Raw genomic sequence first — 25,530 nt, 5'->3', positions numbered from 1 at the left:
CAAACATGATCATATAGAGTGGATGGTGTGTCATAACCATAAATAACAGGGGTGAGGGAAGAGTCCTGGGGATAGTTTTGAGCCAAACCTGCTTTAAATGATGTCCCTCAAAGTTTTGCCCCTAACTTCAGTCAGGTCATATTTGGAAATGATCCTCCCTAGAACAAGAAATGGACCACGTTTTTATATAGGTAGATGGGCTTTGCCTCCAATTTCTATGAATTTTCCAGGTTAGCTTTGGGAGTTAAGTTATGCAAGTAAATTAGAAGAAATGGAAAAAACGTGCATGTGGTTTTAGAAAAACATGTTGAATATATTAACATTGAATGAGAGCAGAGGGAATTCATAAAACGTTTTACATTCTACTAATTCCTGAGCTACGCAACAGATGTAAGAGTAAACCAAGTGGCACTGGTAGAAAAAGCTTTTTTGCAGAGTTCAGTGGACATCTGGCTACAGTTAAGGGATGCTTTTTTAACACGAAATGAATACCCTGTTAAAATATGCAGTCCTATAGGTTCAGAATTGGGAAGGGCCTGCATTAGTCAAGGGCACTATGAACAGAGATGCATGCTATTGGGGGAAATGTTCAATAACTGCCGTGTTATAAGTGTTCAAATTATTTTGGCTCTGGATCAGAGAATTGCCCTGATGAGCTGCTCAGGATTCAGAAGGGATCAAAAGAGAAAGGGAGAAGGACCCTGAGCTGTGGGGGATCTTCCCTCTTGACAGCTGCCTTCAACTCTGATGTTGGCTGCAGGAGATTGTCAGCTTAGCTTAAGACCTTCCTCCAGATGCCACAGGGGCAGCCCAGTATTGCTGCTGCTGGTGGTGTTGCCTCTGTGGTAGGCTCCATGTAGAGAAGGATGCAGAGACCTAGAGCTTTTGGACAGGGCAGATTCCTCAGCAAGGTTTTTGAAGGCTGGGTATTAATTTCTAAGGAGTGCAAGACTTCATAACTTATGGCTGTTTTAAGACTGATATAAGCTTTTCACATCAAAATGTTCAACCTGTTTTCATGAGACAAGAGTTGTGCACTCAGAGATACTGTCATTCCATTGTCTACTTCACCCCTTTCTGAGGTTTTGCTGTTTTTTCATACAAGTTTCTCCTTGTCTCCTACTTACAGCTGAGGTGTGCTTTAAGAAAGTCATAAATCCTTTGCATTACTTTGTTTTGTTTTGTTTTTCCAAAGGGAACAGGTATGACACCAGGAGTGCAAAGTTCATGTACCAGATCCTAGTGATGTGGAAGCTTCTTCTTCTTTGATAAAGGTTCAAATGCAGTATTTCTCTGTGGTCTAAATAACTATGTGGTACACACTGCATATTCCTACTGGGAGAAACATTTCTAGTGACAAGATCTCCTTGTCTTAGGAAAAAGCCCTCAAAGACAGTACTTTATACCCTTCCTTCTATCCCAGTCTCTGGCAACTTCAACAGAGTCCATGACATCTCTCTTCTTGTAGTCCCATTATCCTTTGCCATCTATTTGGCTCTATTCATACTTCTTTCATCACATTTTTATTTTCTTCTCACTAGAGGACTTCTTGGGGGAAGATCTCCTGCCATTTGTCCCTTTCTTTTCACTTGACCTTAACCATAACTACAAGTGCAACTACCATCACCTATGTGTGATGTACATTTTATATTTCTCCACATGCAAATCTCTTTCCAAACTTTCTCTATGAGCTACAATTTAGCCTATTTCAGATACAATCTTATCTGACTTTTCTTATGGCTATCCAGCTATTAGCTTGTCCCTGTGCACCTAGGATGGTGAACTTGGTATTTCATTCCCTACCTTTTTGGATCACTGTAAGCTGCAGCAGCCTCCATCCCAATGTAATCAGGCACTGTGTGTCTCTCTAAAGGTTGTACTCAGTCTACTTGCATGTTATCAGCGTCTTCTTGTATAACATCTCCAGTGCATGGTCATTCTTATGCTGAAATGTCATACAGCTGTCATTTCACCTAGGCTTTTAGATTTCTGTATCTGAATTAACCTGAAGCATTTTTGCTTTGCTTCTGGCTTTTCTGTGTGTTGCTATTCTTTCTCCACTTTTCTGTATAGAATCTAACCAGGCTTTGCGGTCAGAGCAGTTCACAGGTGATTCTCATTGCATGGCTTCTTTTATTTATTGTCAGATGTTGACTCCTGATTCAAAGCAGCCTGCAACATGAGCTTCTGTCATTCCTTTGTAATATTTCCTGCTTTCTCTCATTTTCTTCACATTAGAAAGAACTTCCTTTGAGTACCACTAAAGCTGAAACACTCAACCAACTTTTCAAAAAACGACTGCCTGACCAAGTTAAGCTACTGATACAGAATCATAGAATTGTTTAGGTGGGAAAAGACGTTTAAGATCAAGTCTAGCTGTTAGCACAGCACTGCCAAGTCCATCACTAAACCATGTCCCTAAGCGCCACATCTCTTAAAATCATTGCTTATCTTGCAGGTACACATTTGTGCCCTGCTGTGTGCCTGGACCTGGAAGCTGGACTTCCTATCCTTTATAGTCTATTTAGACAGGATTTTGCTCTGTTGGTACCACCTCCAAAACAACTGCTCTGGGTCTCACTAGCAGAGATGTCCCCCAAAGGTGCCATGGTAGTTCAAGGAGAGAAGGAAGTTTACAAACTATTTCGTGGGTTCCATCTGCTTACCACTGAGCCTGGCCTTTGAGTCTTTCTTTAACTTTTTGTCCGGTATAGAAACAATGACTTCATTCCTTTCCTGTTTTAGGGAAAGTGCTGTAAACCTTTAGCCTGTGACCTCCCTGAAGGGCTGTGCTGGCAGGAGCGTGCTTTGCGTGTGCTTCTCAGCCCTTCCTGTGAGGCTGAAACTAAACATCCATGTTTGACTGCACTTCTGCAGTCTGGAGAAACTTCCCTTTGATGCAGTAAAACTGAAAAGTCATTTTGCACATTTCAGACACAGACCATGAAATTCAGCTTGTGAACTTTGCATGGCAGCAGTGTCAGAAAGCTGAAATGGCTTTGTGTTCTCAGTAAAATGTATATGGGAAGTGAGCTATTGGGAAAAAGAGTTAATCTTTTAACTTACTATTTACTACATGTCAGATTTGTAGGATCAGTGATGTATTCACAAAATATGTGAAAGAATATAATACGACTCAATACAAGGTCCCTGGTGATGGAATATTACTAGGAGCCATCTGTACCCTTTGCTGTAGTGCCATCCCAAAACTTTTCCTTACAGCCTTCAGATGGGGTGGTCTGATGCTGCTACTGAATGGTATTAGAAGGAAAACATCTCATACAGTGTCATTGCCTATTTCTATTCTGCCCTTCCTGGCTCACCCAATTAATTCTGAGAGCACGAGTTGCTGATCAGGTAGCTAATGATGCATTCATTTACACTGTTACTTACCTCCTGCAGCTGGTAATGCATCCCAATTACATGAAGACAGAAATCTGGAGCATCTCTTCCTCAGTCTTTCTTGCTTTTACAAAGAACAACATGCTCTCTTTTCCACTCTGCTGTATAGATCCATAGGGTCGGTTCAATATTGTCCCTCCAAGGAGGCATCCCTTGACTGTGTTATGCTATAGGATGATTGTCCTGCTTAGCCATGTCTGTCCTCAGCAGGCCTGGTGACTGCCAAAGCTGGCACTGTGAGCTCCTCATTTGCACGGCATGCCCAGCTGGGTGTCATGCAGCTTGATGGGAGTAGCCTGATTTTCTATGCAGACGTTTCAATGGGGCCATAGGCAATAAATCGGTGTCCTATGGCGAGGCGTTTTTCTTCATGTCACTCACAATAAGAATTCAGCCAAAGATCCTTTGTGTTTTAGCTCTGAGACGAATGTCATCCTACACTAAAACGACTTGCACAGAGGATTACTTTAACATAACAAATATTTTTGAGCTGACTTACTGACTTGGCAGCGGGCGCGCTGAGAGTACTGCAAGGCTTCTGCTGAGGATGAAGCTCATCATGCTAATCAGTACTGCTCCTCTGCTGTCTCCTGCCTCTCTGTACCAGTTGTCTCTTTGGGACAGAGCCCACCTTTTTTCATTGCTTTTGTTTTGATATCCTGTATCTTTTTTTACCGTGTGCTTTGGGGCCTAAGCCTGTGATGCATGAGATGGGCTATTCTAATATGAATGTTTTTGAGGGTTTGTTCATAGCCCAGAAGAACACCTTTGCATTTATTGAAAAGAAATAGGCTGCTGTTCTTTCAGTCAGTCTGCAAGTCACAGTCCTCTCCTGGTGCCTGGAGAGCATTGAGCTTATATGTCTGTGCTGCTGGTAAGCAATGCTTGCAAGCATAGTTGTCAATACTAAATGCTGCCAGGCCATTTCTATAAAGGGCTGTCTCACCACAGTGGTTTTTTGTTTTGGTTTAGTTTTTTCATGAGGAGAATTTATGTTGGTTAATTACTTAAACCAAGTAAAATGTTCAAAATGCTATAAATGATAGTGTTTCCACCTTATTTTCCAAGAAGTTTTATTGAGAAATGAATAATATGATACACCCCATATGTAGATAATAATGATGAGGGAGATAAGTAAAAGGGTGAGAAAGCAACCCTAGGACTCCCAGTCTATAAAGAATTATGTGTGCGCTTGACATTACATGTCAGATGGAGGAAAAAAGCACGTCCAAAAGCCTCTGTAAAAACAGGCAGCCTTCATTTCTGGTGTTTGGAAAAGAACAAATCAGAGGAGGAAGGATGTGCAGGTGTGTTTTCCATCAGAGAGACAAAATTAATAAAAATCCAAAGGATCTAGATTAGAAACATAGTGGCAACTGGCAGTAGAGAGACATTAAGGTCACTTGGATCCCCACTACCCATGGACTACAAGACTTCTCCAGTTACACCTTTGTAAATACCTTCCCTGTAACATTCCCACTCCTAGTGCTATGCTGCTCAAAAACCTTTAGACCAGAACCCATGGACCCCGTGTATGTATAATGTCTGGCACAGGCAGGTATCAGTCTTTGTTGGAGGCTGCAGCTGCTACCAGACTCCACGCTGGAAACACTCTGGTCTGAGCCTGTGAGAGGGGAGGGAACCAAATCCAGGACGACTAAGACCCTGTGTGATAAATTAACTGTGGCTTTTCTTTATGGCCTGGTGGCAGCACCCAACTCTGGTTTCAGTTGAAATCTGGGGGCTTTCTCACAAACTTCATAGCACAGGACATGCTACAGAGGCAACACATCAGGAGCAGAGCGGAGTTGTGCTTTGTGTAAGGACAGACTGCGAGCAACAGCCAGCCCTGCAAAGTCTGCTAAAGGCTTCTGAGCCCCCTGCCTGGTGTCACAGAAGGAATCAGATATTGTTCATCCCACAGCTTGCTCGGAGGTGGCACCTCAGTATTTTGACCATATGCAAAAGTCCCTTTCCCTCTTCACCTGGAGGATCTCTCCTCCTGGAGTAGGTTCTGGTCTAAGGAAGGAGCAAAGGAAAAGCAGTGAAGTGGTGAAAAGGCATATTTGTATTGCCTCTGGCGTGGGCATGTCTGGATGAACTCCTGGTTTGACCTGAAGACTTCCTCTTTTTTTCCCTTTTCTTTTTTTAACCAGCATTAGGGAATTCCTCACCAGCTTGTTCTTGCAGTAGCCAGGCCAACAATGACAAGAATGTGGAAATCAACTAAGCAATTATATTCACAGTGGTGGTTAACAGCATCCCTTCATCTGAAACAAATCAGTTACAGTCCAGTGAAACCTGCTGTACCTACTGCCTGTACATAATAGAGCCCTTGTGCATTTTCAGAGTGTGCCAGACCACTTAAACAGGATCGATGAGAGGCAACAGGAGACAAATGCTATGTTTTATTAACCAGAGACACAGAAAACCAGATATTCTTTTATTCAACCCTCTTCCCCACAGAGAAATCTGCCATTGTATTTATAAAGGTGTTTCTCTAGGTGATACAAAATGTCATAGGAATGAAGTCCAGGAGTATAACTCTGAATTAGCTGTGACCAAGAGCGATGGGCAATTGCCAAGGTAGGAAAAGTTATCTAACAGACTTAAAATTAGTGGTAGTTACTGTGATCTTGGTCACCTCTGAAATCTGCAGTATTTTCTGTACCACTGGTGTTCAATCTGTGATCCCCAGGAGTCCATGAATTGCTTCTAAGCAAGTCTGTGAAGAGTGGTTAGGAGCACAAGTGCACGTCTGCTGAACAGCACTGTACAGACATTTCTAAAAGAGCATTTGTATCTTGCTTGAAGATTATCAGAGACCTACAACTCAAACAAGATTACAAAAATGCAATATGTTATGATAGATAGAAGCTTACAGAAGTCAGCCAGGTTGTGCAAGAGGCAGTTTGGAAGGTCTGCCCTAAGGTACACTCCCAGTAACGTGAGCCCTCATATACAGCCAGAGAGAATTTGATCCTTGATGTTTCCTGACCTAAAGAATTGGCTCCTCTCTCTTGGAGGTGAAAGATATTCATGGTCCTAGGCTGTGCACCATAGAAACTCCTTGTTTATGGTGCCTTTGTTGTCTTTTTATTGAAATTGTTGGAATTTTCAATGACTTAGTGACTGTTAGCAGGTTCAGGAAGATTCTGCAGTGGGGTTTAGCCAGCAGCCATACAGTTAATGCAGCTAATGCCCGCTATTGCTGAATTTGTTGTTTGAATTACTCTTTAGTCTGCACAATTATCTTGAAAGTGAAAACAAGCTGGTTCAGAGTGAATTGAACAACAGGGTCCTAAATGGGAGGGCAGTGTGAACCAGAGTAGCAAATTTTCATGGATTAATGGCCAAATTGTTGTCTCATTAAAGTCCAATGGCAAAATTCCCATAGGCTTCAATAGAGACAGGATTTGACCCTAAGAAAAGATTCCATTTGAAGCATTTGAGTGTCTCCCAAAAGCCAATTATTAAATCAGAGGCGCCGTAATAACTGAGCTCAAATTTATTTCAGGACCAGGAAACACAGTTGGGAGGTCAGTACATGCTCATCATGTCATTTCTATGGTGACTTCATTGCAGAACTCGGCACTGGACTGTGTACAGGGCTGACAATAAGGCTGAGCTGAGAAAGAGCCTGAAAGAATTGCATTGTAATTGATGAAAAGAAGCTGTTTCCATCAGCCACGTTGTCAAGCAACTTGGCAAAGCACAAGCAAAAACGGTCTCTTCTGGTGACTGACTTCCACCGTGTTCTTCTGCTTTCAGTGCCACCACTAGTCACCACCTGGCTCTGCTCCAGGCTCTAAAGAAAGCTCCAAGTAATCAAACGGTTGCTGACAAAACCACAGTAACAGAGTACATCTGTCTCCTCAGTACACTTTAATACCTGCACATAATTTTCTCTTCTTCTAAACAAACAAACAAACAAAATCTACAGAAAAGATACATTTACATGGCTCCATATGAAAAATGTGTTGTGTATTCACTTTTAACTTTTTTTTTTTCTTTTTGTTTGTTCATGGTTAAGTAAAAAAAATCAAATGGTAGAGGCTTTCCCAAAATGCCATTTTACTTTTAGCGCTTTTGTTAGGGACACTAACCTCCTACTGATTCTGGATTCGTTACCAAAATTATCAATGCCACTCACGTGCACATCCTTTTAATAAGCTGGGATGTTCTGAGCCTTGGAAATTGAAGAGGAGGTCTCAAAATCAGAAGGTGAGGAACTTGGTTGTCCAGCAAACTGTACATCTAGAAAAACTCGGGTAGCCCCCTCAATGAAGTGAACCCCTGTAGCGAAAACCACTCACCAGTTACTGCACCGTGGTGCAGAAAGAGCATCCTGCTGGAGTAAACGATCTGGAGAGAAGTACTGGCTCACTGAGGTCTGACCTGTAACAAGCAGGAAACATGATTTTGTATTTTGCCTTTATTATCCTTAATGTTCTTTCTCCTTGGCTGGCAATGCTTATGCACGTGTTTGTCTGTAAGCAAGTTCTTGTTATCAGAAGACAGCCCCAAGACATTGTTTTCAGTTGAGCAGCCAGATAGCTTGTCTAGATCCATACATATGTATTGTCTTTTCCTTTCCCAGATGCTTTTACTCTGATTTTATATTAGGGCTATTTGGCTAGAAATTAGAGGTCTCTTCTAAATAAATTTTTATGGCTTTGTTTTTTGTGTACATGTGTGTGTACCCAGCCTTTCAGGACAATGTTAGAGAAAAGCTAATTTGTAAAATAAATAAAATACAGCCAATAGAGAATATGTTGTTTCTTATTATCTTTTCAGTCAGAATTGTGGAAGTATTTAAGCAGAGCTATATTAAATCTCTGGGATCTGAACACAATGCAAATTAGAGACATATTAATAAATCTTTGATAATCCAAGTAGGTATATTTATGCATCTACAAGTGCCTAAATACTCCTGGAAAGTAGCGCTCTGTTTTCATGAAGAAAATGACATTTTATTTTCATTTCATTTTTATTTTGACTACATGGATTTTATTTTTAATTCTTCTTCTTCTTGGTAAAAGAATGGTGAAGGAAACCAGTTCTCTTTTATCAAATATAAGTTGGTTTTCCAAATTTGTGGCTATCCCAAATGGAGAGAAAATATTGTACCTGCTAGCTAAATTCAAATCCAAAGACACTAAGTTGAGGGCATTTCAGAGTAGCAGAAATTAAAAGATTTGTGTTTGCAAGAGTGCACTTCATTGGCATTTGTTACATCCAGCACCTGATACTTAATTTGATGCTGTCGATTTTACATAAATTAAAAAACATGAGATTTTCTTCCTAGACATGTAGCATAATAATGCAACATTTCTTTTGGTACAAAACTTACATTTATTTTAAAAACCTTCAGTCTGTAAGATCATAGAATCATATAATATCTCTAGTTGGAAGTGACCCATAAGGATCAAGCCCTCCTCCTCCCAGGACCTTGCAGGTTTGGTATGATTAAACCTTGGTATGTCTTGTCATTGCTTCAGCTTCACTTAAAGGAGGTTTTATTTTCTAATAGTAATGGAGTAATTGTCATTGTTTACATTTATGTTTGTGTCTAGCAAACAAATTCCAAAGACTTACCATATCTGATCTGCTCTGGATTCAACGTGAGTTTTGGTGTGGAGCCAGGGTTTTACCACTGGAGTCAAATTTGTCTTAAGCTGGAAAGAAGGGCTAGGCTGAGCGGTAAGCCAAACTTTCTGGCTAAGGAACAGAGGAAGCTTAGTCCACTTTGCTTTCTGTTTCAATACATACAGGGTTTGATTTTGCCAGGCCTAAATGTCAGCTTCATAATTTCCACCCTAGCCTGCTGCTGAATGAAGGCCTGCATTAGGCTCAGAACAAATCTGCAAGCCTCAGGCAGAAGAGATGGCTTTCAGACAAATTTGTAAATTGGTTTTAAAGATTTAGTTTTTAAAATTTATTCTAGCAGAAGGATTAACTCAGTGCTTTTGTCTTTAGACAAACAACTGTTCATCTTTAGACTTCATATCACTGATTGTCATCCTGGGACTCAGACGCGGAGACAGTACCCTCCTTCCTCTGGGGAGTCCAGACTCCATCTGTGGTTAAACTCTCTGTTGTGCTTTGCGTTTTTGAGGAGTTGAGTTGACAGGGCTTTAGGAATAAAAGGTTGTTTTGAACTGTTAGGGGTACTGTTGCTGAAGGGAAAGGCTTTTGGTTGTTTCCAGAAGTTCACACCCAGGATCTTCTTGACGTTCTCTGAAACCTTCTTCCAGAGCTAGGTATCTTTGACAACATGTATGAAGCTTGCACATGGTTTGTCTTGGGATGTGGTCTCTGACCTGTATCAGCACACCAGATGTTGTGGTGGTTCAGAGATCAAGATCTAAGTCAAAATTCAATCTGTATCTAAGGGCTCAGTTCACTAAATCTTAGTATGGGTTGGAAGCACCTTGAATGATTGATTTCTTTAAAAAGCAAGGTTTAACATTGTTGGCTGGAAAACAGTGTGTAGACTTAAACAGAAGGCTGGTGGACTCACAACAGCCACTGTCCTAAAGGCACAGGTCACCACTCTGTGCCAGCTGGAGTGATTTTGTAATCTTTAGATCAGTGTGTACCAAATCACCTAACACAGCCTAGAGCAATAAATGTGTAGGAACTGTCTGAAGGATGATCTTTCTTTATTACTGGTATTATTTGTACAGAGAATGCTATCATGAAAGTACTAATAACAAGTTACCAATAACTGTGAAAATATAAACTTTTAGTGTGAGTGTTTTTTATTGTGTGCTGAAGCAGCAGTCAGGTTCATCCTGCAGGTTTGGCACTAACAGTGTTCATTTCCTTAGCTTCTGGCATGCACATATCTACTGTCAGCTAGAAAAAACGAAAACCTTGCTTCAGGAAGTCATCAGAGGAAATACAATGACAGTGTGTCAGTACTGCAAAATGTTCACTAACATTCTTGAAAGCTCTGAGTGATGTATCCTGGAAATGGCAACAGCCGCGAGATAATCTGGCATTTGTTATCACCTCTGCCACGTAACTCCTTTACATTTTCTGTGAAAGAAAATCAGAAAAGAGAGAGGACAGAATAAGCATGCTACATCAGTGTTGTAATAGAACAGTAGAAACTGCTCTATGAATGGAAATGTAATTGAGCTTGGAAATGCTAACATCCAAGTGACTGGGAACTCCCCTTGGGCCCTGGAGAGACCAAGTCAGCTCCTGGGGCAGTGCTGACCCTGCTCTGGAGGCTGAAGTATCCCACTGGCTTCCTCCTGACCATTGCATACTAGTAGAGAGCTGCACCAAAAAATCCTCTGCCCACACAGGTATCAGGACTGGGATTCCATCTTTTGTTCAGCCTATGGCTTTTATTTTCTGAAGAGGCTGCTGATGTAGTTGTATGGGCGTTCTTAAATAACTGTTCCGTAACTCCCTGGGGTGCTGCTCAGCTTCACGACTTCTCTCCAAGAGAATCCTTCATCAAAGTCTGTAATGTATCAGTAATGGATCAGTCAGTCAAAACTGCCAACCTCTTCTCCTGGGTTTGGGAAGGATGCTGCCATGTGGCAGCAAGTCAGACACACTGCCAGAAAGTGAGTGATGTTGGTTAACAACTGACCTGGAAAAGTCAGCACTTCTGTATACTGATGGGACAGAAGACAAAGCTTTTGTAAACACACAAAAGACATGCCATATGGACACATGTTCTGACAACCAGGCTTTATTGGGAGGAATAACGCAGAGTGCGACTTGTTAGGTTTTGTTCAATGCTAAACATAATGGTAACCTACAGCTTCAGGAGTGCTTCCTCAGTCAGGTTTTGTAGATAGTGTGATAACTTCTTACATCTGAGTTTCAGGCCCAGGAGGAAGATGCTGGATATGATAAAACTCCATGTAGCCACTGACAACTGCCAAAATCATACTGATGGTGAATATGTGCCTTGTTTTCCTCAGAACATAGACTCTTGGATTGGGCTGGATGGGACCTTAAAGATCACCTAGTTCCAACCCCTGACATGGGCTAGGATGTCACCCACTAGACCAGCTTGCTCAAAGCCCCATCCAAGGTGGCCTTGAACATTTTCAGGGATGGGGCATCCACAGCTTTTCTGGGCAACCTCTTACAGTGTCCTACCACCCTCACAGGAAATAATTTCTTCCTAGTATCTAATCTAAACCTGCCCTCTTTCAGTTTGAAGCCATTCCCCATTGTCCCATCACTACATGCCCTTGTAAAAAAATATTAATGTTATTCTAAAAAAAAGTCTTCCTTATGTCCAATCTAAACCTACCCTCTTGCAGTCTAAAACCACTAACCTCCTATCATAAGCCCTACTAAAAAGTCTGTCTCCATCTAACTTTTCAGCTCTGACTATCCAGGCCTTCATTCATTTCAAACACAGAGAAGTTAAAAATCATTTTACATTTGCTTTACTCTGATGTTGCTGCATTACTGTGGTGCCAGGCAGAGGAGAATCAAAACCTCGGCCTCAAACCTGAGTTTGAGGGGTCTATTCCCAAAGATATGCCCTGCAAACAGGTCTTTCATGGCAGGTCATGAGTGAAAATCATGTCAGCGTTCCCAGTATTTGCAGACTCTGGCTCTGCCTCCAATGTTCCCCACACTGCAACATCCCTTTTTAGCAAGGCAGGTATTAGTAAGTTGAAACCGCACTTTGAATAGCAGGTTTGAAGGTTTGATTGGTGTTTTCTGACAGAGGTCCATGAGTGAATCAATGCTTTAGCCATTCCCTTCACCTGATCATCCATATATCAAATTATTTTGGGATAACACTTGTGTATCCAAGAAGCCTGGGCAGTTTGTTACCCTTACTGCAGTCATGCCTCGTCTTTGTGTCATTTAGCCAAATTGTTTCAGGTAGAGAGGAATAGATGTTCTGCTGGAGGAAGGAAGCCGCTGCGTTGGCCTCGGACAATACTTGTCTAAGCTAGGACAGGCTGGAGTAATTGTGCCGAGGTGGACAGGCAGCAGCCATGCCAACAATAATATTATTTGCATTTTAAGCTATAGCATCTAATGGGATCAAGAACAGAACCAATTTATTTCGAAACTCATGTGAAGGTTTGCCAGAGGGGTGATTTACAGCTTCCTAGCAATAATGAACAGTTCAGCTGTCTTGACCAACATGTGGTCACGCATGTTACAAACTGACATAAATATTTCTTAACATCTTGCTGCAATTGCTGTCCCACATAAATGTTTGTCAAACAGCTCAAGGAATCAAAAGGGGTTTAATCTTCAAATTTCATCTCAAAGTAATTGTGCTTTCTTTTTTTTTCATTCTGAACTTGGATAACTTATTTCATGCTGTCCTTGATTAAAAACAGTTGGAAGAGGAGGATGGGAGTTCAATTTTTGAACTTTTTTTTAAAAAATCTCAGGAACTTTATTAGGTATTTGATTTATAGTTTAGTGAAAATATCTTTCTAGTGCAGTGTGTGCTTTTGAAACTTGAAATGGTTAAGCTCAGTCTTGAGAAAGTGATAAAAATTAAAGCACTTATATGAAACTAGTGGTATTTTGTCACCTGGAATATTTGGACATAGTCTACTCACACCATATGGAAAAAATACAACTGAAATGTTGAGGAGCAAAGAAAGTGGAAAATAAAAGGACTGTATAATTGGAAGAATATTTAGAGGTCCTGAAGGGGAAGTTTGATAGAAGGGATGTATCGTTTTGTATTGTGTTACTGTAGAAATTGCAGCCCAGATGCTTCGGTGTCAGGGCCAAGTGAGCTGAGTGCTGAGCGTTCAGCTGCATAGAATTTAGCAAGCGCTCACATAGAGTTGGCAGTAAACAAAGATAGCAGGGAGAGTGCACACAAAGGTGATGAGAGCTGGAGACAGAGGGTCAGACTGCATGTATGTGAGCACTTCATGCATCTTCATTTTCCCTTATGCATTAAAAGGAATAAAAATTTTGAAGTAAAGGATTCAGACAAGGAGGACAAGGGGATGGGTAAGAGGGTAGTCATGGTGGGCCAGCTACTCTCCTGGTGGTGCCAAAAGTATTTTGGACAGTTAGATGGCAGATGTGTGCTTAGGAAAAACATGTGCTTGGCAAAGCAACAAGCCCCTGTGGTCAGCATGGAGATAATTTTGGGACTGGCTGGAGGCTGGATTGGAAAAGAACATGCGCTGGGGCTAAGTGTTTGTATATATGTGTACACACACACACACACACACACATTTGTGTGTGTGCATATATACAGCTATAGCTACCTGTCAGTCTTAAAAAGGGGTTTTGGGAAATGCAGCCACAGAAATGCTGGAGTAAAGAGAGGGAAGCAACTTACTTAATGCCTTGAGAGAAAAAACCACTGGAGGGTTGAGTCTGTGGAAGGCTGAGAAGTGGGAAGAAAAATATCACCATGGCACAGAGCACAGCTGAACTCTAAGGTGAGCTGCCACAAATGAGGACTGCACAAAGATTTCCAGAGGGAAGCTGGACACTCTTGAGATTGCTATAGGCCTCTGGTGTGTTCCAGTGCCAATGGGCACTGCTCTGGGGGACAGTTTCTCTGTTGAGCCCCAGCATAAGCTGCCTGAGTTGAAGTTCCATCACTGATCTCGCCATGCAGGGCTGCAAAAGCAGCGAGGGAAAAACAAAAGTTGAACAAATTGCTCAAATAGGAAATGGAGGCTCACACAGATTTCCTGCAGGGTGGTCTGTGTTTACCTGCATATTTAGTTTCCTTCAAGTGGTGGTTGTATCATTAAATGAGAACTCAGGGTGTTTTTTTAGTGTGTTTGTTTTACTAAGGTAGCAAATTTCTTAGTTGGAGCCTTGTCTATTTCTTGTGTTCCTAATTTTTAAAAGAAAACATTTATCTGAAAGGGTATCTGAATGTTTTGTAAACATCTCAAATGCTCTAAAGCCGACATATGTTAGATCTCCTTGAACAGCTATCAAAATTGTGGTTCGGGAGCCAAGCCTGCTTCTCCTGCATTAGACAAGGATGTGCGAAGAACATGTGGTAGTGCTCAAGAAGCTGCTGCTATGGTTCCTTTCTACAGAGCTTTGGTAGGAGCAGCATGTGAAGGAGGACAGTGACAAGAACATAGGACTGGTACAGTGGAGAAAGCATCTCTGGTAAAGTTAGTAAAAAAACTACTATTGATTTCATTCAGATTCAGCTTCCATCCAAACGATTTTCTTGTAAAACAGCTGATTGTATGGCTGAGGCAGTGCTTTTCAGTGGTGTTTAACCAAATACAGCATCAGCAATCATCCAAGAACTGTAATCCAGCTCCAGCCTACACTTGGAGCAGCCTCATTTGCTGGGGTGCCAACAGCAAAAGAGATACAAATTGCAGAGAGGCTCCCACCCTCCAGACCTACAGCATGGCGCAGTTTGTGTGCAAGCAGTAAGTGCACAAGTCTCATTTTACTGGGACCTCAAAAGAAAGCTAGGGCTCTCAATAGCATCAGACACAAATTGTATGCAACCACAATTCACATGATCAGCTGCATGTGCAGTGAGAGAAGTTTCCAGACATTGTAAAACTGGCTTTTAAAACTGTATTTTCTTAATGTTTTGGATCACATTTAAACCTTAGAATTGCCTTGATCTTTCTTCTCAGACATACTTGCTCTTTCAAATTGATGATGACGGCTGGTTTTCATAGGCTTAGGAATGCAAACATTGTCATTTATGCTGAATTCTTCCTGTCTAGCGGCAACCTTATATTTGGGAGAAAAGTGTGTCTCCAACATCACAGTAACTGAAATATTGGGGTTAGTGTTTGGCCAACTGCCTGCCGAAACTGATTTTACCCTGCCCTCTTTCCTCATGAGAAGAAATAATAGCTTCCCCCTTAGCTGAGACATAGGCATGGGGACTATGAGCTCCCCATTTCTATCCTGGACTAGCTCATTTCACTCACTAATTGGCACGACAAGGTGTCACAGCTGTAGGTGTAAAACTGATATGGAATTACTTAGGGAGACTGGGAATAAAGTGAAGGAGACACCAGGGAGTCTTCGTTTGCTTTGGAGTTAGGAGGGGCAATCCACCAGAATCTGTGTGCCAGGATTACATGGGATACTTTTGAGAGGGGGCTGAGAATTTGAGTTTTGCTTCAGGATTCTGCCCAACAGCTTGGCAGTAGCCCAAAACCTGATGTTCTCATTACTGCTTACTCCATAAGGCCACCCTTCTCCATGATATTTTGCTACATGTGAGAAGGAAACCAGCAAGTGCTTCATGATTTAGGCTGATCCAGTCAGGGATGGTCTTCTACTCTGTTGTTTGCATGCACCATGTGTCCCCCACCATTTGGGATTCTGCGCTGCTCTATTGCTCCTAATAATTTCTCGGGGTTTCTCTGGGGTTTTTCTTCTCCCTGCCACCTAATTTTTCTGTATATGGCAGTCTTGTTCTCCATGAAGTGATTTTACTCTTCTCCTTTACCAAAAGACACTGAAACTTGTATTTAGACACATCATGCATGTAAACACATTTGTGAATCTAGTCAAAATCAAAAGGAATGTCAGACTTATCTATCTCTCCATAGAGCCAAAGAAATATTTCCATTGGCTTGGCTAGAACTTTGTGAGGATCTTAACATTGCTTTTCTGGGAAGAAGCAAGTGTGCCAAACAAGCTGTTCTTTGGGGAAGTTTGTCTCACTCATCTTTTAAAAATCTGTTTTTCTCAATGGAACAGAATCTTGTTTGCAGACAAAACACGTTAGGTGTCTAGCATATAGATTCTTCTTTTTTTTTTTTTTTTTTTTTTTAATATGTAGGACAAAATGCTTCCCTGGAAGCTGACAAACTGCAGGATATCATAATGAGTTCTCTATTAACTTTGGTATAGAGCTGCACCCCTGCAGTCTGACATCACAGTTCAGGGCTTGAGGAGTTTAGCACTGCAGTTCTTCCTATGGATTAATGAATAAATCCCCGAAGACATTTGTCTTATTTATTTATTTTATTTATTGAAGAAAACCTCCTGCAACATGTGGGAACAGCACAGTTTTGCTGCTTTTTGCCTGGGACCCTGTCACATCTTGCATCAGGAATGTCCTCACCAGGAAAGCATTTACTTCTGTGAGATAAACTGTGCAGGATCAGGTCCCTCTGACACAGGGACTTTGTCATGTTCCAGTTCTGATCAGTCTTACGTTGGTGTAAACCAAAGTCACTGAGAAGAATAATAGAAATGTAATCCAGTGAAAAAAAATTACTTGCACAAAACAAAAGAGTTTCTTGTAAAACCTCATTAATAGTAGGGACAACTTATGTTGTAATTGAATTAGAGGACCTCATTAAAGATGTCTCCCCAGGATCTAAAACAAACACAAAGTTGAGTTGCTTAATTATCATTGTCTTGGAGTTTTTAATAGTGTTTCCAGTCTCTGTGGGAGAGGAAAGAAGAACAATATGAAAGGATTAGAAATCCACTATTATATCATTTTGTAACAAAGGGGATGGCTGAGAGTGAGGGATTTTTCAGCTACTGACTGTGAACTCAGAAAGAGGAATAGACACTGTAAGAAAAGTTTGTAAATCACAGTCAACAAAAGGTTTGTCCAGCAATAACTACTGAGAAGGCACAGAGGGGCTTCTTATTTCCAGGTTTCAGAGATATCTTCCCCAAACCCCAAAGCATCCTAGGTTTAGGTTTTTCCCAAGCTTAAGAGCACAAACACATCCAAATTAAAGGTAGTATGAAGCTACAAGACTTTTAAAATGAGAAAATAAAGGATTGTCCCTCCTTCACTCTTTTTATGCAAATAATATTTTTGATACAGCTTTTCCAGGGTGGAATGCAGTGCCTCCCAGTCCATCCACATCAGGAAGAGAAGCTTGAGAAGCTGAGAGGGAGCACTGTGAAGAGCCTTATCAAGTCAGTTGGAGTCAAGGAGGTCACAGTAGGATTTGATCTCTGTAGAAAAATCTTTCTCAATGTAGAAAATGGATGTTTTCTGCTGTTGCTCTCTGCTCCCCAGCCCGCGTGCAGTCTCAGTGGGGATTAGTTTAGCTTCTGGTGCTGATCCCTCATGGGAGGAACTTTTGCTTACAGATAGTCCAAGTACATCCCAACTGTAAAACTGGACAGGTGCAAATATCTATGGAAAACACATTACAGGAAAAATCTGTATAGAATAAGCTTGTTAAGTTCCCTAACTACTAGGTCTTCCCTAGCCTGGCTGTTAACATACTAATTATAAAGGAGAAGTAGATTAACTACACATGCTCTTGCAGCCTGCATTGGTGATCCCTGTGTGTCTGTATTTCCCCCATGTGCCCTTCCAGCACTCTGCTCTAGTCAGACTAGAATGTTCCCAGTTCCAGGGACTGTTGCCAAAGGGTTGGAGATGTTCACTTGTTTACTCAGCTCAGAGACTGCCAGAGCAGCTTTCACTTGCATGGATGAGGGATGTGGTCCCAAAAGTTTCCTGAGAACTGCAGCTGGAGTCCCAGCATCACAGAGGGCAATGGCCTGGGACTACAAACTGCATAAACCCCTTGGTCTGGCCATCCAAGAAGTCCCACAGCCCTCCCTGTGCTGTGGCTGCTCATTGCTCTCTAGAGCACATGGATATGGATAGATGCAGTAAGCCAAGGCTTTGCTCCAAAAAGGTGCTCAGGAGCTGGACATTATCTGAGCTACACTGGACTCTGGATGTTCTACACTAGGTAAAGCATAATTCAGCCCTTGATTAGGCACCCATTACATTAAAAACAGTTTCCTGATACCAGGAACTATTATTTATGTCCTTGTTCCCACCTACAGAAGACTGATCTATAATGAGTAAATTATAAACACAAGCCTTGCTAGCATTCCTCCTGCTTGTATCCAGCCCTGAGTGAAACACCCCCTTCTCACTGCTAGAATGTGCAGGCAGTGATAAAACTAATCATTACCTGTGAATTGGATTCACCCTTCAGTTTCTGAAATACGTGGTTTTTATGGGGTTGAACTGCAGAGGTACCTGCCACATAACAGATGTGGTGCTGTCAGCAGTAAGAAAACAGAAGCATTTGAGGTTCTTTGCAGTAAGCCTTTCTCCGAACAAAACTCCTCACTTAGCCCCTATGTAGTGTGAAGCCTTGTGGGCAGCTGATATTTTTGCCTTTGTTTTTGGTTAGTGACATAGCATCTGCCCTCTCCATGCCAACTCATTTCCAATACATTTAAAATTGAATTGGTGCACCTGGCTTTAGCTCTGCAAGGTTGTGGCTCATCATCTAATCATTAGACCTTTCAAGACCAGAAAAAGAGAGGTACAATATGGCTTTCAGGCAGTCTTTAAAAAAAAATCCAAGTCTAAAAGCTTTAATCTTAAACACAGCAATACCTCAGTGAATTTGAGCTTTTGATCTGAGGCAGAATGTGCTTCCAGATTCATTTCACGCTGTGCTGTTTCAGTGAATATAACCACCTCACCATGGGGTCCTACTCCTAGGCCTTCACAGAAACTTCAGAAAGCAGCCTTAATGTTAGAGCTGGCAATTTCTGTTCTGCTCCCAACCCTGCCACAGAGGCATTGGATGATGGACCAGCTCTGTACTGAAAAGTGTTTTGGAGATTTAACTGGTTGTGAAGGCAGCAAGTTCCTCATCACACGTGTTTGCGATTGCTCCAGTACAAAGATGCTTATTCAGATAAATGCAGAACTGCAATAAATGCAGAACTGCAATAAATGCAGAACTGCAATGAATTAGAGATGTTGTGTGTCACTATTGCCATGCTTAGCCTTGGACTGTTAACAGCACAACTGTGGTTGTGTTTAAACAGTTTGAGCTGCTCCTGGTCTTGTGGGATGGTTGGAGATGTCATTCAGGCAGAGCCCAACTCACCAGAAAACAAGAATGGGTTACAATAGTGGCCACTCAGGCTGTCATTTCTGTAAGGCATCATGGTATCAATTTGAATAGAAATTAGGTGAAGTATAGAAAGTTTTTCTTGTATTGGACATGTGACCATTTGATGAAATATTAAAACTTCTCACTATTTTATTGTGTCGAAAATCACTGAATGGACTTTATTTCCTATTGAAAATTAGCACAAGAAGAGTATCAGTGGTTGGATACAGAAATGCCTAGGATGCTGTGTTTCTGCCTCTTCTACCCCTTTCAGAAGAATAACCACTGCTGGTTTACTGTGTTTGCTAGCTTTGCTTCTGTTCTAGGGTATGAGCAGGGGTCAGGTCTGACACCCTGATCATCCAACCTGTGATGTGACTTTCTCTAGACAAGCAAGTAAAGTATTTACTGCCAAATATTTCTGTCTCCCATTATCTGTCCTCCACATTCAAAGGTCACAGAAAGTAAATGGTTTGAAATTGTATTCTTTTTTACCCGTTCATTGTAGATTAACTTTGACATTCACAGTAGCTATATTTATCCTGCTGTGATATAATATTGACAATGTAAAGCCAAATACTGACGCAGAGCTGATGTCCAGTGTTGATCTTGGTCTAGTATTTCAGAAGTCTTCAGCCTGGAGAATGCAGATGATTACAAGTTTTCTGATGAGAATGTATTGCCTTTTTTTTCAATTCAGAAATGATGACTTGGAAAAACTCAAACTTTATCTTGTGGGAATGTACCAGTTCTGCTATGAAACTCATTTGGGGGAAGGTTTCTCCTGTCCAGGAAGGAAATTTGGGTCAGAAATGTCAGGCATTTCAGCAGAAACAACCATGTCCTGGGTACAACATTCACAATGACCATGGAGACCTCAATGCTGTTTCTGGGCTTGGCAGCAAAATCCTGGCCTGCTGCCTCCCAGGCAACTGCTGACTCCTCATCTGCTGGCTGGAAGAGGAGCAGTTCCTCTCTGCTATGCTCTTACAGCAAGGATTTTTGAAAATACTTGACTCTATCCTGATACAGAGCAGAAAAACCCCCTATGAAAATGCTTGTGAGATAAAGATTGTTTTCAGCTATCCTGGAGGCTAAATATTTTCTAAAATATATGAAGACTTTTTTTCTTTTAGTTTGCATTAGTGCACGTTTTACTAATGAAAGGAGTGTCACAGTATGTATGTACAAAGCATGGATCTGGCTAATAGGAAAAGTAGTTTCAGTCCTTCCTTCTGTCCAGGCACAGGTTCCTTGGCATTGCTGATAGTTTGCTGCTATGAGATCAAGTGACCCGGTTATTTTTAAGCCAGGTACTTCCTCTTGCTGATTAACCATGTGACTGCACACATGCTCATACTGGCACAACCACTGGGATGGCACAGGGATGGGAACAAGCAACAGGAGGGGAGAGAAGGCTGCCAAAACCAAGTTCATCAAGATATGTCCTCAGTTTTTCTTTTGCAATGATAATAACAGTTATTTGTCATAGAGAAATGCTAAATCCATGGTGGAAAACAGCAGTTTAACAGCTATGCAGCCGTAAAGCTGCTCATTAATATTTTGTCAAGCATGTGTCTGTGTGCTTGAGTAGCTGTAGTTCAATAATTACAGATTTTGAATATTTCACTGCCAGCTGTTCCTGAAGATATGAACCAGTTGGTTAGTTACGGGTGAAGTTTTCATTAGGATTTAAGCTCCTTAGGCACTCTTGAAAATGTTTTCTGCCATCCTGCTGTCTAATCTCCTATCAGCATAGCAGAAATACCATTAATTAAAGACTGTTACAATCTTCTTCACAGACTGCAGGATGCATTTACCATTGCTGTTCATCGGGCTGAGTCCAGCACAGGGCCCTGCTGGTGGTCTGGAGCATCAGCCCCTGTGTGCACAGGAGCAGGACATGCTCAGGCTTTTGCCTAGGAAGCGTGACCTTGTCCTGTAAGAGCAGGGTCATCCTACAAAGTCTAGCACTTGAGCTCCAGCTGTGGGACAGTGTCAGTTACTTAATAAGGCTTGTGGCACTCTATGTGCTACTTGTACTTAAAAGGTTCACACTGAGAAAGCATCCTGCATGGCCTGTTTGTCTTCTGCACTGCTAATATGCCACTAATAAACTATGTCTGGTGGTAAACTGGTAGGTAACTGAAGTGGATGAGTTGGGTACACTATGCAGTATCCAAAATCTTTGCTATCTAGATGTGAGCAAATGTGAAGCCCATCTACAAGGAGGGCTGTGAGGAGGATCCAGAGAACTACAGACCTGTCAGCATGACCTTGGTGCTGGGGAAGGACATGGACTAGGTTTTCTTGAGAGCCATCATGTGGCATGTGCAGGACAACCAGGGAATCAGGTCCAGGCAGGCATGTGTTTGTGAAAAGCAGGCCCTGCTTGACCAACCTGATCTCCTTCTATGACCGAGTGACCCAGTTAGTGGATGAATGAAAAGCTGTGAATGTTGTCTACCTGGACTTTAGTAAAACTTCTGACACTGTTTCCCACAGTGTTCTCCTGGAGAAACTGGCTGCTCATGGCTTGGACAGATGCACTGCTTGCTGGGTAAAAAGCTGGCTGGATGATTGAGCCCAGAGTGGTGGTGAATGGAGTTAGATCCAGCTGCTGGCTGGTCACCAGTGGTGTTCCCCGGGACTCAGTAGTGGGGCTAGTCCTGTTCAGTATCTTTATCAATGATCTAGATAAGGGAGTGAAGGGCACTTCATTAAGTTTGCAGGTGACACCAGGTTGGGTGGGAGTGTTGAGCTGCTGCAGGGCAGGAAGGCTCTGCAGAGAGATCTGCACTGGCTGGACTGATGGGCCACGGAAAATAGTATGAGGTTCAACATAGTGCAGTGCTGAGTCCTGCAAGGCCAATGGCACCCTGGCCTGTATCAGCAATAGTGTGGCCAGCAGGACCAGGGCAGTGACTGTCCCCCTGTACTGGGCACTGGTGAGGCCACACCTCAAATCCTGTATTCAGTTTTGGGCCACTCACAAGAAGGCCATTGAGAGGCTGGAGCATGACCAGAGAAGGGCAACAGCGCTGGGGAAGGGTCTGGAGCACAAGTCCTGTGAGGGACAGTGGAGGAAACTGGGGGTGTTTATCCTAGAGAAAAGGAGGCTCAGGGACCTTGTTGCTCTCTACAACCACCCGAAAGGCGATTGTAGCCAGGTGGGGGTCAGTCTCCTCTCCCAAATAACAAGTGATAGATAGGATGAGAGGGAACAGTCCCAAGTTGCACCAAGAAGGGTTTGTATTGGATATTAGGAAAAATTTCTTCATGTGAAGTGTCATCAAGCATTGGAAAGCTGCGCAGGGAAGTGGTGGAATTACCATACCTGAAGGTATTTAAAAGCCATGTAGATGTGGTGCTTACGGACACCATTTAGTGGTGGACTTGGCAGTGCTGGGTTAATGGTTGGACTTGATGATCTTTGCAGTCTTTTTCAGCCTAAATGATTCTATGATTCTAAACATGTTATGTGATTTGTAAAGGAGTATGCTGGGCTTCCAGGAAGGCCATGGAAACTAGTAGGCATGAGCTAATGAAGTAATAAAAGAGTATGAAATGAAAGAAACGCTAACAATATGTATACTGTAAAGTTAAAAACACTATAGAAATAAACCAAATTCATATGGCAAGAGTGTGAGTCATTAAAGCACTACTGGTGTTGGACAGCTAATCCAGAAGCTGCAGGTCTGGGTGGTCTGGACCTCACACTCTCTGCAGGGCAGAACTGCCTCCAGGCCCACAGGGGCTGTATTCTGTTGCTTGCTTTCTTCTTGGATATCCTAGCTGATAGTGCATATCATGCCGTTTGAATGTGCCTTCCTTTTTTCTTCACAGGGAATGGCTTTTACACTTGAAGAAAGGCTACAGCTGGGAATTCATGGCCTCCTTCCTCCTTGCTTCCTGAGCCAAGACATTCAAGTCCTTCGTGTGATGAAAAACTTTGAAAACAAATCTAACGATCTAGACAAGTATGTCAAAAACATCTTATTTCTTCTCCCTTTCCCCTTTACTTTTCAGTTCTTTAAAGCCTCAAGGAAAAATTGTGGATTCTGCTTCAATTTACAGATTTCCCTCTGAGTCACTTTTTTCCAGCTGTACATACTCTCCAGCAGCAGAATCATAGAGTAGTTCAGGTTTAAAGGGACTGTAAAGATCATCTAGTTCCAAACCCCCTGCCAAGGGCAGGGACACCTTCCACTTCACCAGGTTGCTCAAAGCCCCATCCAGTGTGGCCTTGAACACTTCCAGGGATGGGCCATCCACAGCTTCTCTGGGCAATCTGTGCCAGTGCCTCACCATGCTCACACTCAAAAATTTCTTCCTAGTATCTAATCTAAATCTACCCTCTTTCAGTTTGAAGCCATTCCCCCTTGTCCTATCAATACATGCCCTTGTAAAAAATCCTTCTCCAGCTTTTATTTAGTCCCTCTTTCAGTACTAGAAGTTGCTAGAAAATGTCCCCAGAACAACCCCAGCTCTCTCAGCCTGTCTTCACAGTAGAGGTGCTCCAGCCCTCTGATCATCTTCATGACCCTCCTCTGGACCTGCTCCAACAGGTCCACTGATGTTACTTTTTTCTACCACTATGTAACTAGAGAGTTCTGGTATACTTTGGGTACAAGAAAAAAGCAGAGCACTGAAGGTAGAGTGAACACATGTACTGCATGTACTCGTCTGTATGGTAATCAATATATTCACTAAAACACTGGATGGAAGAACAGAAAAAAACTGTCAGTGTGTAGGAAAAAATAAAAAAAACCCAGAAGCAATAATGTGTATTGACTAATCTTTCTGTTTCTGAGTTTTCACTGCATCCAGTATTGTTCTTTAGGGTTATTGATGGAAGATGCTGTTTGATGATGGACAGTAGGGTTTGCATCTCCATCTCTCTCAGCTGCCATTGATCTGAGGACTGAGGCAGCAGGACTCTTACCCTGTAGACCAATTGCATTGGTTTTTCTGTGTCACAAATACCTATGTTAATCTTGAAAATTATATACTGATAGCTGTGTAAGACGCCTTTTGATGCAAATTTCAATATTCTAAGGTTGTGCATGGGTGTGATTGAGGATGGTGGAGCTGGCCAGGCCCTCTGGGAAAATTTGCTCCAAGTATCTGCTCATGATGCAGCACAAGGGAGTGTCAGGGCTCAGGAGAGCTGAGTGCATACTGAGTGAGCCAACAACTGCTCTTTGTGAAACTGTGAACAACCATGAATACTGATATATAACTATTTTGTTTTACTTTAAAGGTATATTGTTCTTATGACATTGCAAGACAGGAATGAGAAGCTTTTTTACCGAGTGCTGACCTCTGATATTGAGAGATTCATGCCCATAGTTTACACCCCAACAGTTGGCCTGGCTTGTCAGCAGTATGGTTTGGCTTTCAGGAGACCACGGTGAGTGAAGAGACTGTGTTTGCCTTTTTTTAAATTTCATATGAATGTTTCTTTTGTATCGACACCATCTTTATGTGGGTGGCCCAAATCATCTAAAACTCAATCCCTCATCAAAAAGTGGACCAGCAAGCAGCTTCGTGTGTGTACATTTGATGATGAGTTGGGGAGTTGAGAATAGCTCTGACTTCTTCCTATAAACAGTGAACAGAGTGGTTTTGTTCTCAAACAGTGCTGTACAGTCCCCAAACAGCTCGCTGAACTTAGGGCTGCACCCCTCCCCATCTGCTGTCTCAGGAGCACTGAGTGCCCTCTGCAATGCTGTTTGAGTAATTGTTGGGTTTTAGATACACTGTGCTGATTTTGAACTTTTGTATGCACTTCCACAAACTACCCCACTAGAATCATTTTCATAGATGATGCTCTGCATCAGTGCCTTCCTCTCTGCTCAGAACAGTCACTGTGTAAATTCATGCAACATTAAACACTCTGTACCATGTTGGAAGACCCCATTCTGCATAATTCTTTTTAATGATTAATGCTTAGATAAATCCCTTGTTAGCTTTCTGAAATACATTTTAGTCCTAGCCTGAAAATTCAATGGTACAGTTCAGTTTTCTTTGCAAGCTTTTAAATTTTTTTGTCCTTGAAATGAACCAGTAGTCAGATGAACATTTTAGCTTTTGCTATAGAAATATGCAAAGTAAAGGAATGGAATAATACCATTTTCAAAGCATTTCACAAGCATGAGATTTGACTGCAGTTTCAGCTGAGAGTAGCGTTACAGGTGGGGGCAACTGAGGCAAATTGTACTATCTGAGTCTAGGTCACACGGGGTCCCTGAAGCACACCTCAAAGACATAAGGACTGTGTAGACAGATA

The 25,530-nt window shown here is 42.0% G+C and overlaps 1 protein-coding gene across 3 annotated transcripts in view; it reads left to right on the top strand.

Annotated features, from left to right (window-relative positions):
* Positions 1 to 25,530, top strand: part of ME3 (malic enzyme 3) — a 119,747-nt gene that overhangs the window by 42,123 nt on the left and 52,094 nt on the right. For all 3 annotated transcript variants that reach the window (XM_082279417.1, XM_082279416.1, XM_082279418.1), the window contains exons 2-3: positions 23,085 to 23,218; positions 24,502 to 24,651. In XM_082279417.1, coding sequence (XP_082135543.1) covers positions 23,085 to 23,218; positions 24,502 to 24,651 — 284 coding nt within the window. The remainder of the gene's footprint in view (positions 1 to 23,084; positions 23,219 to 24,501; positions 24,652 to 25,530) is intronic.

This window comes from Coloeus monedula (genome assembly GCF_965178545.1).
Source record: "Coloeus monedula genome assembly, chromosome: 3".
Taxonomy (NCBI): Eukaryota; Metazoa; Chordata; class Aves; order Passeriformes; family Corvidae; genus Coloeus; species Coloeus monedula.
This window is presented reverse-complemented; position numbering and strand designations above follow the sequence as displayed.